At 52.7% G+C, this 15,259-nt stretch overlaps 1 protein-coding gene across 1 annotated transcript in view; it reads right to left on the bottom strand.

The window, feature by feature from the left end:
- TTC40 (tetratricopeptide repeat domain 40) overlaps positions 1–15,259 on the bottom strand; it is an 86,159-nt gene that overhangs the window by 29,704 nt on the left and 41,196 nt on the right. Inside the window, exons 28-38 of the mRNA XM_006880119.1 lie at positions 14,373–14,556; positions 12,094–12,253; positions 11,115–11,335; positions 10,643–10,792; positions 9,788–9,982; positions 6,276–6,424; positions 4,848–4,946; positions 3,774–3,924; positions 2,764–2,910; positions 1,485–1,685; positions 1,202–1,308 (exon numbers count right to left, since the gene is read on the bottom strand). Of these exons, the coding sequence (XP_006880181.1) occupies positions 1,202–1,308; positions 1,485–1,685; positions 2,764–2,910; positions 3,774–3,924; positions 4,848–4,946; positions 6,276–6,424; positions 9,788–9,982; positions 10,643–10,792; positions 11,115–11,335; positions 12,094–12,253; positions 14,373–14,556 (1,764 nt within the window). The remainder of the gene's footprint in view (positions 1–1,201; positions 1,309–1,484; positions 1,686–2,763; positions 2,911–3,773; positions 3,925–4,847; positions 4,947–6,275; positions 6,425–9,787; positions 9,983–10,642; positions 10,793–11,114; positions 11,336–12,093; positions 12,254–14,372; positions 14,557–15,259) is intronic.

Here is a 15,259-nt window from a genome sequence, read left to right as displayed (position 1 = left end):
CAGAGACAGGGGCTCTGAGGGGGTGTCCTGCCAGAGACAGGGGCTCTGAGGGGGTGTCCTGCCAGAGAGAGGGGCTCAGCGGCTCCTCTGACACGTGTGTACGTGCCTCAGCAGCCACCCCATGCCTGCACCTGTCGCACGTGCTGCCTCACTCCCCTCCCCTGTGGTCGGGGTCACCACGATCCTTACAGAATGAGTTCTCCTATGGGCTATAAATCCCACCAAGGCTGTAACCGTGTGATGCTGGTGAGGCAGGGTTAACGGAGGTTCTGCAAAGACAAAGCAGCCACGTCTGACGGAGGGGAAGCCCCGGAGGTGTGGGCTCCACTGCGTTTAGGTTTGGACTCTCCAGCAAAGCCAGGAATCTTGTCCGTGATGGCCATCTGGCTCACTGTCTCCTGATCTCAACCATGGCCTGTCACAAGCTCATCAAGGACAGCGGCCTGTGATTCGGCCAACAATGTCCTAGACGTGCCCATCTCTACAGCCAGCAGCCTCCAGTGTCTGAGGCCCTGCCTGCTGATGACCTGGACTCACCTCCCCGGCCTCCCCCGCCTCTGCCTCATGTGAACCCTCTCCTTGAAATGAAGATTTCTGAGCCTGTTTCATTCTGTGTGTTTATATGTGTGAAAATTTCATCTCGTAGCTTCAATCCTCTAGGAATAGTAGCTTAGGACACTCACACACTCTGATCTAGCAGTGACCAGTGTCCACAGAACCAAGAGAGGGGTGTCGTCAGGAAGACGGGGTCCTAACTGCCCTTACACAACAGGTAGGATGAGAGGGTGAGGGTCCCAATCAGTGTGACATTAATAGATGAACTTGAAGGTGACCCCGGGGATCCCAGAGAAACACTGATCACTTGATGAAACAGCATGAGCAATGGGGAACAGTCAACAAGAATCCTCTCTATCCTGACGCTTCAAAATATCCAGACGACAACACTTTGTGCCTGATGGCAAGAAGCCAGGGCATCCAGGACAATCCTAGAGCTGAGCCTGTGAGCCTGCCTGCCTGCAGGCCTGCCTGACTCCAGGGAGGGAATGGCCAGCTGACTCCTGCCTCAGACCAGTGGAGACAGGCCTTCAGGGTTTTTCAGAGCTGCGGAGTGGGCACCTCTGAAACATGGCTTAGACCCTAGCATACAGATTAAGTGAACCAAGGCTTTCCAAATAGCTGACAGTGTCCCCACAGAAGTCACCTGGCCTCCAGGTCAGTGGTCATAAACTCTAGCAGCGAAGCCCTGTTGGGACGCTCCTTCTGGAGAGTGGTGAAGACCTCAATGAGCTTCTGGAACTGCTGACACACCTGCAGAGGATGCTGGTGTAAGGATGCCTGTTGGCATCTCGCTCCATAGCCCTGGCTCCCAAGGAGCAGGAGGTGGCCCTCCAGCTCCCACCCAGTGGGGTAGGGTGTGCCCCTCCCTCGCCCCTCCCCCAGATGTGGGCGCACCCCTCCGTCGCTCCTTCCCCGGGTGTCCTCACCAGCATGTGTCTCTCCTGGTTCTCTGAGGCTAGGATCATCTCGGCCAGCGTCAGGGTGGAGCGGTACCAGAACTCCTCACCCCCACCCAGGTGTTGGGCCCGCTCGATCATTCTCTCAGCCTGCCCGTAGTTCTTCTCCTTGTTTGCCAACTCAGCAAGAAGGTGCAAACATTTTGCTTCTGAACATGGGTCATCCAGGTCCTACAAAGATAGAGAGGAAGGCTCCCATACACCCCCCCCAAATGTGTCTGTGTATCCATCCATGACCACACATGTACAACACACAGGCACAGGTCAGCACACAGGACACGTGTGCACAACCATGGTCAAACATGTACACGTGTGTGCACATATATGTCTTCACATGGAATATGTAGGTAAACCCTCTGCACACTGTATACAAACATGCAAACACATGAGCACATATGCACTGTGCACATGCCACACATATGTCCACACACACACTCAGACACATGAATGCACATAACACGTATGTGTGAGCACCTGTATGTGCAGTGACACATGTATATCACACACAACACATGTGCACACATGGGCATTTACATAGATATGCTCTCACACAACGCCTGCATATTCACACTTCCACGCATATATGACACACACATGTACACACAGATCACACATATACAACCAGTCAGAGATGTATACATGCACACCATATACATACACATGCACACAGATAGTCACACTAATACACATTTACACACATAACAGATATCCACACTAAACCACACATACATCTACATAATATGACATACACATGCACACATCTCACTCATACATGTATATAGATATATATCCACACATGACCACACACATGTACACACCTATGCATGCACGCCCAGACAGCCACATGTGTGAACATACTGCTCACAATGGATACTTCACATCAGGAAAGTCGGAGGCCAGCATGAGCGTCTGTCACCAGCCCCACTGCCTTGTCTCACACAGGAGTCTCCAAACCCTATTCTGCCCATGCCCTTTGCCCCACAGCCAGTTAGGGGTCAGAGGGGTCCTGTATGAAATGTGGCACATGACCTAGCTGGCACTCTCTCATCTGGAGCCTTGGTCCTGGAGTGGTCATAGAGGCCTCCAGGAGTCTGCAGCCCCTGACCCTCCCCCAGGGCTTCTGTGAGAGGCTCCTGCCCAACACAGGGCAGGGGCAGGGCAGTACCTAGTCACAACAGACAGGACCTGGGGGTCTGTGGTCAGGCTGGCGTCTGACCAGGAGGGGAGGGGTGGGATGAGGAAGCCTCACCTGGAAGGCCTGGCACGCCTCAGCCAGGAGCAGCCTGGCCGGCTGGTGCAGCTCCATCTCCAGGAGCACTTCCGCCTTGAGCGTCCATAGGAGGGGGAAGGACGTGCCGTCCAGGCCCTTCTCAGTCTCTCCGTCCACCTTCAGAACCTGTAGACATGCAGGCCCAGGGCTGGTCTCTGGGACGGGTGCCAAGCTGCCTTTTCAGGGCTGTCTCTGGCAGCTGGGGCCCACGTCCTCACACGTGGTCACCTCTGCCCCAGAGCCTGAGGCTTGCCCCAAACTCCAACATCTTCTCGCCCACCATTTCAACCTTGACCTGGTCTCCTGCATGCCTGGCCAGCTACTTCTGCTGAGCTGGAAACCTGAGCCTTGCCTGCACACCTGTCAGCAGCCGTCTGGCTGGGGACAGAATCCCACAGCCTTGCCACTTGGTGCTCCTGGGCTGTGACTACTCCCCGAGGCCTCAGGAACAACCTCCACCGCCCCCACTTCCCACTAGCCTTGTGCAGCATTGGCCTGCTCTCAGACCCCAGCCTCAGAGGGGACAGTGGTCCTGTGCTGTAGAGCGGTGCTGGCAGGAATGGGTGCTGGACCACTGGCAGTCAGAAGAGGGAACCGACGTGCTGCGACCCTACAGATGTGAAGGCTGCCAGCTGCCCTCTGGCTGGGGGCTGGCTCTGCCCAGGCCCCTACTCGTCTGTCCTTTCTCTGGACTGCTTCTCGTGGACCCTGATCACCACCCCAGGGTACATGTACCTGTAGACCTTGAGTCCTGAAGATGTCCGGGGCCTCTGGGGACACACAAAACACACTTCTGGGACTCCCACCACCCAAGGGGTCCTGTGTGTGCAGTGTGATAGGTCTGGATGCTAACTGAGAGGTGAGCAGTTAGAGTCCTTCAGCTGCTCTGTGAGAGAAAGGTGGTGTCTCCCCCGGGAAGTCAGGAGAGGAGAGCCCACGTGGTGCCTCAAGCCTGGAGGTGACCTTGCTTTCCTGAACCACCCACTCACCTTGTCTTTGGCGATGAGGGGTTTCACTGGCCTGGGTGGGGTGGGCAGGGTCGTTGTGGTCAGTGGGGTGGGTTCGGGCAGCATGTGCCCGCTGTCGTCCAGCGTGGGTTCCTTGTTCTTCTCTTTCTTCAAAGCGATCTCCTTCCTGCAGCTGATACAGAAGTGAACAACATGATGGCTCACCCTCTGCCCACCTGCCTCCTGACCACCAAGCCGGCTGGCCCACCTGCTACCACCCTCTGGCCGTACCCCAGCCTCAGGACACTGGCTCTACCAGGCACTTTTCCTGGCTGTGATGGTCCGCACAGGGCCCTTCCCACCCTGTGCGGGCTGCTGACCGCTGAGCTCCTGCTACGGCCTGCTCAGACCTGAGCCGGGCTTCATCCCACATTCAGTCTGGGACCTGGAGTGTTTTACAGGGGTTGACAGTCCCCTCCACTGAGACTCATCCCAGCTCACACTGGGCTCATAACACTGGGTTCAGGTTTCGTGTTGAGACTCTTCTGAGAACTGTAGCTCCCCAGCACCCTGCCCCAGCACTTTGTCCCCCTGCCCCAGGACCCTGTCCCCCTGCCCCAGGACCCTATTCCACTGCCCCAGCACCTTGTCCCACTGCCCCAGGACCTGTCTCATTGCCCCAGCACCCTGTCCCACTGCCCCAGGACCCTGTTCCATGACCCCAGGATGCTGTCCCACTGCCCCAGCACCCTGTCCCACTGCCCCAGGACCCTGTTCCATGACCCCAGTGCCCCCTGTCTCAGTATGCCACGGCTCCCAGACTCCCGCTCCACGGATGCTCCCATAGCTGACACACACCTTGCAGCGGGGGTCTATGTGGCAAAGAACACAGCCTGGCCCCAGCTTCCCGTTCTGAACAATGCTCCTTCCTTCCTCTCCCCCCCTCTGCTTGGAGCAGGTGGTCAATGCTGGAGAGAGCCCATGGGTAGTGAACTTGTTTACTTCGGGGGATGCTGGTCCCTAGCTCAGCATGTTCCCTGCCCTAGTCCATCTGCAAGAAGTGCCTCTGCTGGGCCGAGTGGAGAAGCCAGACCAGAGAGGCTGCTCAGGACACACCTCGCCTGCTCCGTCTCATTGATGTACGTCTGCCCGACCACCTCCTCGTGGAATGTGCCTGCGTCTCGCAGCTCCAGCTCGGAGCACACGTGGAAGAGTCTGCAGGAGAGATGAGGGGTGGTCAAGCTGGGCTCGAGCTGAGAATGGCCAGCAAGGAGGGCGAGAATGGCTCAGTGTGATAACCAGTAAACAGCACAAACAGATACCACTGGGCTACATTTCCAAAATCACTGGGGAAAAGCCCACAACAAACAGCCCGAACAAATTTCAGGCAGAAAACTCTAGTGTTGACTCATGTATTGATTTAATTCATCTGAGTCACCAGCAGAGGGAGTAGCAGACACAGCAGCGGCTGGGCACCCACATCTCAGCAGGGCAAAGCAGCTCTGCTCTGATGCTTTTAAAACAGCTTTATTCTGAAGCAATCTGGGGTAACTGTAAGGTGCACTAAGATCACCCACAATTCTCAAATACTTCACTCAGTCCTCTCGTTTTCAAGGCTGCACCGCATTTGATTCACGCCCTCTTCCTCCTCTTTCCACACGTGTTGTGTGTGCATACAAAGAATCTTCCTGCTCACACAGGTGCACATGTGTGCACTCTTCCTCTGCCGTGTGAGTGCACACCCACCCCTCCCCCCACATGTACACACACGCATTTACACACTCTCCCCACATACGCACAGGCACACATCATGAGCACGTGCCCGCGCATGCTCTTCCCCTACATGTACATGTGGGCACATGCACACACATGGTATCTTCCTTCTCTCACATATGTGCACAAACACAAATAACCTCCCCTTTCCCACGTGTGCACACATCCATGAGAACACACTATCTTCTGCTCCCTCACACATGTGCACACACCATCTTCCACTCTCCCACACGAGTGCACGCGGACACACACACACAGTATCTCCCGCTCCCCCATACATACAATCTTCTGCTCCTCTACATGAGTGTGCGCGCACACATACACTTTTCTGCTCCTCACACGTGTGCACGCACGCCCCACATCTGCTCTTCCACTCGTGTACACACGTACACAATCTTCTGCTCATCTACTCGTATGCGCGTACATGCACACACACTATCTTATGTTCCTCCACACGCACGTGCACACACACACATTTCTCAAGTGATTTATGAGTTGAAGTAGCACATATGCTTTCACTCAACACCTCAGTATGCATTTCCTAAAGACAAGGGTCTTCTCTTAATAAACACCGTAAGTAACAGAGTTCATGAGAAAAGGTAAAGACTTTTTAAAATATTCAGGTATTTCAATATGATTGATATTATCATTTTTTAGACACTTTAAATTCACACATACTGTCAACAACACTGCTGACCCGTAAAGGCTGTGCACTTCACTGTGAGGGGACTTGGCTCCCGCCACCCTCCTGCGACCTAGGGGTACACTGACCTGAGGTGGTAGAGGTCTGCCAGGCTCTGGCTGTTCACCACGGCCTTTGCGATGACCACGCCCATCTGGAGAACTGGGACCACGAGCTCGTAAAGGAACAACTCCTTCAGGGCCCTGACCAGGTGGTCCAAGTAATACAAAGTATGTGTCTGCAAATGTACCACAAACACGTCATGTCAGAGAATGGGCAGGCATGATAGTCTGCTAGCTGGTAGGGTTTATCCGTGAAGAATTCTGTCCTCCTCAGTGCTAAGTACAGCCCAGGCACAGGCATGCAGGAGACTCAACCGTGTTCACGGAAACGTTGCTAAGAGAGACCAAAGAAGGCTTAAAGCAATGGAGAGATGCACACATGGCAGACGGGAGACTCGATCCTGTGAAGATGTCTTCTCCTGGGTTGGGGAGTTTATTGTGTGCGGTTTTAAAAGAACTTGACAAGCTTTGTAAAATATATAAGCAACACATTAGTGATCTTGTGGGTTTGGTTACAGATCACTGTAATAGATCAAATATCACAATAAAACCATTTTATTTTTTAAAAAATCTCCCTGTAAATAGGAAATCATGGTCATGACTGTAGCCCAACTGAATGCACAGGAGGATGATGGGAGCATCATGGGAACACCCCACTGGCCACAGAACACGGCAGGAGCATGTGCTGTGGGCAAGAGTGCCCACAGGCAGCAGAGCTGCCAGAAACCTTCCACCTGTAAAGGCGCACTATCTGTGAAGTGCACCAACACAAGGTGTCCACGCAAGCCCACAGCAGCGGCAAAGAACAGCCAAAGCCGTCTGGGGGAGCAATGTGGGAGGATTTCTCTATCATGCTCAAGGCCACAAAGCTGCAGTAGTAAGACAGGGAGACAGCAGCCAGGCAGACAACTGGTGAGAAAGGATTCAGAAAATCTCCACCTGTGATGAATGGGGCGCTGTGAACAAGTGGGCTGCGGGGATATTTATTACATGGTGGACAATGGGGTCTCCTTACAGAATAACAGAGCCTGAACCTCACCTCACAGCGCGCGCATGCGCGCGCGCGCGCGCACACACACACACACACACACACACACACACACACATTAATTTTAGGTAGAATGTACATTTAAATCTGAAAGAGAAACCTTTATATAAGACTATCTTCAGTGTTTACTGATGTCTACATATCCTGATAATTTTCACACAGAAACAAGAAGACAAGATAGCTGATATGAACACTTTCATAGCTATCACAAATAGATATTGATTTCTGCACGTTATTCTTGCTGCTGTAATTAATCTTCAGCTCCTTTAAGACTTCTATTTCTTTCCCAGTTCCTGGCTTCATTGTCTGGCTTGGTTGGAGTATCCTAGAGAGTTATAGATGAAAACTCTTTGGTAAAATATTGAAGAGTTTACCAATAATTCCCACATTTAAATGATCGTACAAGACCATGAATGAGTCAAAGTTGCTGAAGTAGAGATGGTCTCACTTTGGAGCCTACCACGTTGCCCATCAAGTTTGTTAGCTAAAGAATGACTGTTCTCATTGGATGGCAGATCTGTCGATTCTTTTTCTCTTCTGTGTGGCTTGGACACACCAAAGATTAAATATAAGAGTATATTATGTAGTAAAGCATTTATACGATCTTTCCACCACTTATTTGCCAATTTATGGTCCTATGGCTCCGAGCATGCTGCTGAGATGTTAGAGATCATATCACTGGTATTTAAAATACTAGCAGGGTCACTTAGGATGGACAGATTTCTGCAGAGCTTCTAGACTAAGCTGGACTAGAAAGAAATCTATACTATCTACTTTACTTTAAAAAATTAGCCATTGTAAACCTATGGATCACAACAGAAGATTTTTCAATAGAGCACTGGAAGATGAGCCCCTGAGGTTGGAAGATATGCAGCAATGAACTGAGACCTACCAAGATATAACATAGATGGTGCAGGATTGGTCCACGTTTTGTTCTGTTGTACAGAAAGTTTCCATGACTCAAAGTTAACTTGGCAACAATTAATAAAAACAACTACTACTTCTGTGTAGCTTGGGAAACCTTTTCTGCCTTCAAGTTGCAAACTAAATGTAGCAAATTTCACTAGTCTCAAATAAAGACTGACCTAAATAAAAAAAAAATTTAAAAAAAGACTATCTTCATGACCTTTCTTTTAAAAATGGGATACACACACAAATACCAAATCATGAGGGAAAATACTAATAATTGTATTATAATTAAGAATCTGTCCACATTAAAAGACCCTACTCAAAGAACAGAAGGACACACTGCAAAGTGGAAGATGGCCCAATGGTCCTTCATTTAGACAATTGTTACTACACAACTTGTCAGAAGATAGAAAGACTCTCTTCCCATCAGTAAAGAGAAGAAGGAAAGCTTACTATAATCTGGGCGATGGATTTGACCGGACACTGCAGAGGAGGGTGTCCAACAGCCAGCGAGGGTCTGGAACCACGTCCAAGTTTATGACAATAGTCTTACTCCACAATGATCCTGCTACACACCCATCAAAACAGTCAAAACCAAGATGCTTAACAGCACTAGTTTGGTACAGGTGTGGAGAAACACGATGTGGGAATGGCAGCTGGCAGTACCCGTGGGGAGCACATATACCACAGAGTGCCGGAAGAACCAACAGATCGGCCGTGAAGAAGGGCAACCATGACGCTCTTTCTTTAGAGACCAGGATGTGAAATTTCCTCTCACTTTGGGCATGTTGTTGGCAGGGCCCAGTCCTTAGACAGAGACCTCATGCTGGGAGCGGTAGAATCAGAGACAGAGAGGATGACCCTCCCATGAGGTGACGGAGAGTGACCACCACAATGGGCTTGGGCATGACAGAGATGAGGACGGCACAGGCCAGGGCAAGGTTCAGATATGTTGCTCATGGTTAAGGTCAGGGTCAACTTGATGGCACCTGACGTTAACAGTTTGAACTCACCCAGGGGAAGAAAAGTCTGGTGATTTGCCAAGAAAATCTATGGAAACACAGGGATGTTCCAAGTGGAATCAAGTCAACACCAGTAACCGGTCTCTTGTTAAGGGTGCATGTGCTGCAGGAGCTGCGGTCTGCCCTGGTGGGTCAGTGGTTGTGCATTCAGCTGGGAGTGTTTGAACCCATTAGCCATGCAGTAGGAGGGAGGAGCACGCTGCTTGGACGAGCCACCGAGCTGGGAGCCTTCAGGGGCCATTCTACTCTGTCCCATAGGGTTTCTATGAGTGGAACTGACTCAGGCATAGTGGACTCAGGGTGGCCATTGGATCCAGCACTCTGGATGTGATCCACCGGTCTGACAGCTGGGCTTGTACTCCAGACACTGGGGTGTGTGAGTGCTGTGATATGTGCCACAGAAAACTGAGACACAGGCAAACACGGGGAGGGTCAGAGACGGAGAGGGAGAGAGGAGGGCTGAGGGGGCCTGGGGGCCCAGGTGGTGACACAGGTGTCCCTTCCACAGGCCACGCTGGAGGCAGTCCCCAGGCATGGTGCGGCAGCACAGGGCCACTTACAGGCTTCTGCATGGTGGACGCGTTGACAGTGAGGCTGCTCTGATCCTGTTTAAACATGTCAATGACCTCTTCAGGGCAGGAATAGGAAGCCCACTCCTCTGTGGTTGTGGGCAGATCATCCAGTCTGTTGAGAACAGGTGTCTGAAACTGTGAAGGCAAAGGCTGAGGGTTGGAAGGTACATGTTCACTGGGCAGCTATTCAGGATCAGGCCACGTGGCCGGCCTGAGTCCGGGGAGGACACGGTCATTCACGGTGTTGTGGGGTTCATGCTTCCCTGAAGCATGAGTCCATGTGCCGGTCCACTTTCTGGATTGGTGGATTGAGGTGGCCATGTTTGACTTAACTTCTGATGCCCTGGACACCACTGTTCCTAGCGCAAATGCTGGACATCTAGTCTACTTGGCTGACCCAGTTCAGAGCAGGCAGGCACCCCGGGGGCCAGGCCCTACCACCTCTTGGCTCACACACTCTTCCACCAATGAGTGAACGAGGGGCAGGTGACCCATCAGAGCCCAAGCACATTGGTTCTGAAGCAGGGGTGGAAGTGGCTCCCCCAGGCTGCAGTCAGGGTGTGGACCTGCATGACCCCAGGGTGGAGGTGTGTGCACATAGGCTCCCACAGCCTTCCCTGCTGAAGACATCGCCAGTGTCAGCACACGTGGGGTCACGGCTCGGCCTGAGGCTGCGTGACCACGTTCCTCGGCCCCTCACAGCTCCTCCTTCTGACATGCTGGGACTGAATCCAGACAGCAAGACACCTATGCCCCAACCCTGCACCCCTGATGACACTCCTATGGCAGGCCATGCGACAGCTGTCATGAGGACTGGGCGTCACGCCCACCACCACCGAGTACCTGCTTGCTGTCCTTGGCCTTGGCCTTGGCTTTCTCCTTCTCCTTGGCTTTCTCCTTCTCCTTCCCTTTTTTTGGTATTACCAAAAGTGAACTAGCTTCTGCTATAACTTTACTCTCTGAAATTGAGTTTCCTGCTGTTGTTAATGAAATCTGAAGAAAAGAGAAATGAGACAGAGCAAAAGAGAGAGAGTAAGAATGTGAGAGAAGTTAGTTATTCTAACTTGGAGAGGGCCTCAGAGACCCCACCCCCCGCAATTGGTGAGAACTGGAGGGCTGGGGGCTGACGCGGCATCTGCTGTGCAGAGAACACAGGGCAGTGGACGGAAGCGCACTACATCATGAAGGTCTGTTTGGAAGGACCTTGTTCTGGCACAGGCTCCAACCAGCCCGTGCAGTGCCGCCTCTGGCTGGGAGAGTGAGGACTGGAGGACAGTGTGCGTCAGAGTGTGCCCAGCCGTGATGACGACCTCACCTGCCAGATGCGCCTGATGAATGTGTACACGGTGAGACAGCAGTCCTGGTAGTGGGGTGAGCTTGGAGACAAGGTCAGTGCCAGCAGCACGTGGGCGCGGCTCAGCATGTCCAGCTGCCTCACGTCCGTGATGCTCTCCAAGAGCACTGTCCCCGCCTTCTCTGTTGCAGGGGAGGCAGTGCCTGGTGCCTCTAAAGCTGCTTGGAGAAAGGAGCGCGCCTCTGAGAACAGCTGACAGCTGTGGGCATGCGGGCAGGTGGCTGTCCAGGAGGGGCTGCATTACCTGGTGTCCACTGTCCTCCCACTGGCAGCGATAGTGCCTGGTGCCTGCTGCCCTCCTACTGAGAGGGACAGTGCCCAGTGTCCACGGCCCTCTTACTAGCAGGGTCAGTGCCTGGAGCTTACTGCACACCTGCTGATCGGGACAGCATCCTAGGCCCCAGCATCATTGGCAGGGTCAGTGTCTGGTGGCATATAGCCTGGACTCTGGCTTCCAGGGTGTCCCTGGGCAGCTGTCCTCTCTTGGATGCCCTTTGAGGTGATCCCCATAGGAGTGACTGTGGGGTGTCTTACAGCCTCTGCGTCCTGTGGTTCACTGCCCAATGTTGTGCCTTGAGGGCAGGTCCTCCCAGGAGTCCTGTAGTGCCTATGTTTGCTGTGCCCAGACCACCACACTGGGGTCCCTGGTGGGCTTCCCCTCCCAGCCTCCACCTCAGCCTGAACACCTTGTGTCCTGGTGTCAGAGCAGAGAGAGGGTGCTGATGCCCTTATGCAACAACATGCCATCCACACTCTGTCCTGGGAAGGGACCCAGCTTGACTAGGTGGAAAGGCTTGCAACCACTTAAAGCTGGCGGAGTTGTCCTTCAACATCAGGTCATGTGGCACTAGATTCTCTCTCCCTCGGCCAGGGAACTGGGGTCAGAGCTTCAGTGAGCCCATCTCATCCTCCACAGAGACACCAAGGACTCCCTGCTCACCTCCTGGTTCGGAGGTGTCCTGGAGGGGCTGCATGGCCAGCAGAATCTCAATGGCCCACTTGATGTGGAAGACCACGTCTTCTCGTGAGGACTGCTTGAAGTACAGCCACTCAGCCAGTTCCAGGATGTAGTCCACCTTCTGCCACTTGCTCTCAGGTTTCTGGGAAATCAGAAAGAAAGCGGCTGAGAAGTGGTTCTTATCAAGTCAACTTGTGGAGAAACTAATGCTAGGGAAGTAGCTTCTAGTCTGCCCTGAGCCAGCCAGGTCCTGTGAGCTGGCTGTAGATCAGGGAGGTGACCATCAACCAGCTGTGAGTCTCCTGTGGGCCGGCTGTGAGCTGTGAGCTGACTGTGAGGGGTCCATGAGCCTGAAGTGAGGCATATGTGATCCAGCTGTAAACTGGCTGAGGGTGGGCTGTGAGCTGACTGGCTGTGAGCTGGCTGTGAGCCACCTGCAAGCTGGCTATGGGCCAGCTGTGGGATGCCTATTGGCTGCCTGTGAGCAGGCTGTGAGGTGGCTGTGGACTGGTTATGAAGTGACTGTTGGTTGGCTGTGGGTTAGCTGTGAGTGTTGTGGGCTGCGTATGGGCTGGCTGTGTGCCAGCTGTTGGTTGGCTGTGAGGTGGCTGTGGGCTGGCTGTTGGCTGACTGAGCTGGTTGTGTGGTTGCTGTAGGCTGGCGGTAGGGTGACCTTGAGCTGGTTGTTGTCTGACCATAGACTGCCCTGAGCTGGTTTGCCTGTGGTACAAGCACCTGTCACTGGAGTTGTGAGGGGACTGTTTGGTCACAGTGAAAAAGTAAGCTTTCCAAGACTTTGTAAGGAGGGACTATGTCTCATGGAGGGACTACGCCTTCTGTTCTTCCAGTCCCTTTGCTCAGTTCTTCCTCATCGCTACGACTTACACTCCAGTGGATGGGTAGGTATAGGGCTCAGGAGGAAGCTAGCCACAGAATATACAAGTCTGAAGCAGAACTTAGGTAGAGTTGGGGCATAGAGACACCAGGGATGGGCACTAGGCTGCAGTGTGGGCAGGACCTGCCCAGGAAGAAAGGTGAAAAAGATACTGCTGGAAGTGGTTTGGTGTAAAAGGCCAGAGGCAAGAGTCTCCTGGGGCACTGTCCTTACTAGGATTGGGCTATGTTTGAGAGGTCATGGTTCAGGGCAAAGCAGCACTGCTAGGACCCAAGACCTGAATACTGGACTGGACTATGTTCCCTTAGGTACCACATCAGTACAAGTGTCAGGAAATCAGACTTACTAGAATTCAGCTCTTTTGTATCATCAATAGAGTGCAAAAGTAATTTGAAAAGACAATATTATCCAGAATGAATACTCCTACAGCCCAACAGCAATAAGGCCAACTAACGAAAGGCAAAACCCCCTGAACAGATGATTCTCCAAAGGAGACAGATGGCCAAGTGTCCCATGAAAATCTGCATGACATCGACAATCATCAAGGCAGTGAAACTAAGGTCAGACAGGACACGCCATCATGTCCACTAAGATAGCTATAAAAACAATGCAGAATAACACACGTCGGAGAGGATAAGGAGAAATCAGAAGATCTGTGCAGTGTCTGTCAGTGGGAATGTCAAATAGTGAAGCCACCTTGGAAAACAACTGGTCAGTTCCTCAGAAGTCTAACCATACAGTTACCATCTGACCAGCAATTCTGTTCTAAGGAGACCAAGAAAAATGAATGTGTTTGGACATCAAGACTTGGACATGAATATGCTCCACTGCCCCTCCCTATCAGATACTGTCCTAGTGACCCCCACGGTCCTCTCTTCTCCTATGAACTGGCTCAAAGACATGTCCTCCAGTGGGTCCCCCATGTACAGGGCTTGCAGTCTCAGCCCCAGTTCTAGTGAACTGGGCACATCCCCCTACATCCTCAAAATTCCAACATCCCCCAGGTCTCTAAATGTTTCCCGTATCCCCAGTGTTCCCCTGCATTCTCTCTGCATCCCTCATGTCCTCCACATTGCCCTGTATCCCTATTATGTGCCCTGCATGGCCGCCATATCCTCCCATGTCTTTTGCAGCCCTGGATATTAATACACAATCTCCTGCTACACCCCCACCCCATCTCTCCCACCTGCAGGGCTCGGATGGCACTGTGGTGGCACACCAACTCCCCATGTCCCCCTGTAACTCCTCTGTCCTCCATGCCCCCCATGTCCCTCACCTGCAGGGCTCGGATGGCACTGTGGTGGCACACCAACTCCCCATGTCCCCCTGTAACTCCTCTGTCCTCCATGCCCCCCATGTCCCTCACCTGCAGGGCTCGGATGGCATTGTGGTGGCACATCAGCTCCCCATAGATGCTCTTGGAGTTGAGGGCCAGGCGGTGCCACATACTGGCCAGATAGTCCTCGCTCTCATCTTTGAACTTCTGCATTTCCATCGAGAAATTCTGGCCAAGTTTGGCTTTCACAATGACCATGTGTTTGAAAATCAAGCTACGGGAGAGTGGGAGATAGCTATGCCCACCTGTGTGACAGACACAGGCAACCTGTGCAGAGGTGCCGCACGGCACTGGATGCACCAGGGGTTCTGGCTGCTCTTGCTGGGGGACAGGCTTTGCATGGGAGTAGGAATGTGGTTGGGAGGCTCAGCTAGCTGATAAGGAGGTTCTGAGCCTCAGCAGTCTAGTGTATGTGGAGAGGTCTGACGTGTGCTGGCCTTTCTTGAGTAGCACAAGTCCTGGCAGCACATGAAAGTGAGTGTGTGAGCGGGTGCATGAGTACATGGGAGTGTATGCAAGCATGCCTGTGTGTGCGTGGGAGTGTGATTGTGTGAGAGTGGTCATGTGTGCACACACACCCCTGCATGAGTGTTGTTGTTGCTGCTGCTGTGTACCGTCAAGCTGCAACTGACCCAACCCTGAGTCTCCAGTGGGTTTTCAGAGGCAGTTAATTGCATGGGAGGAGATGGCCATTGTTCTGGAGCCTCTGGTGGCCTCAAACTGCATACCTTTGGGATTGCAGTGCAGCTTCTTCCCATTCAGCCACCAGAGCTCCTGATGAGTGTGTGTGAGCATATCTGCATGAGGGTATATATGTTAGGGCACGTCTGAGTAGAAGTGTATGTACACGTGAGCACACGAGAGTGTCCGTGTGTGTGTTTATGTAGGAGTGCAGTGAGAGTGAGCATGTGTGTAAG

This window comes from Elephantulus edwardii, unplaced genomic scaffold (genome assembly GCF_000299155.1).
Source record: "Elephantulus edwardii isolate Elephantulus edwardi_28Jun2011 unplaced genomic scaffold, EleEdw1.0 scaffold00006, whole genome shotgun sequence".
Lineage (NCBI taxonomy): Eukaryota > Metazoa > Chordata > Mammalia > Macroscelidea > Macroscelididae > Elephantulus > Elephantulus edwardii.
Note: the sequence above shows the minus strand (reverse complement) of the source record. Positions and strands in the feature narration are given on the sequence as shown.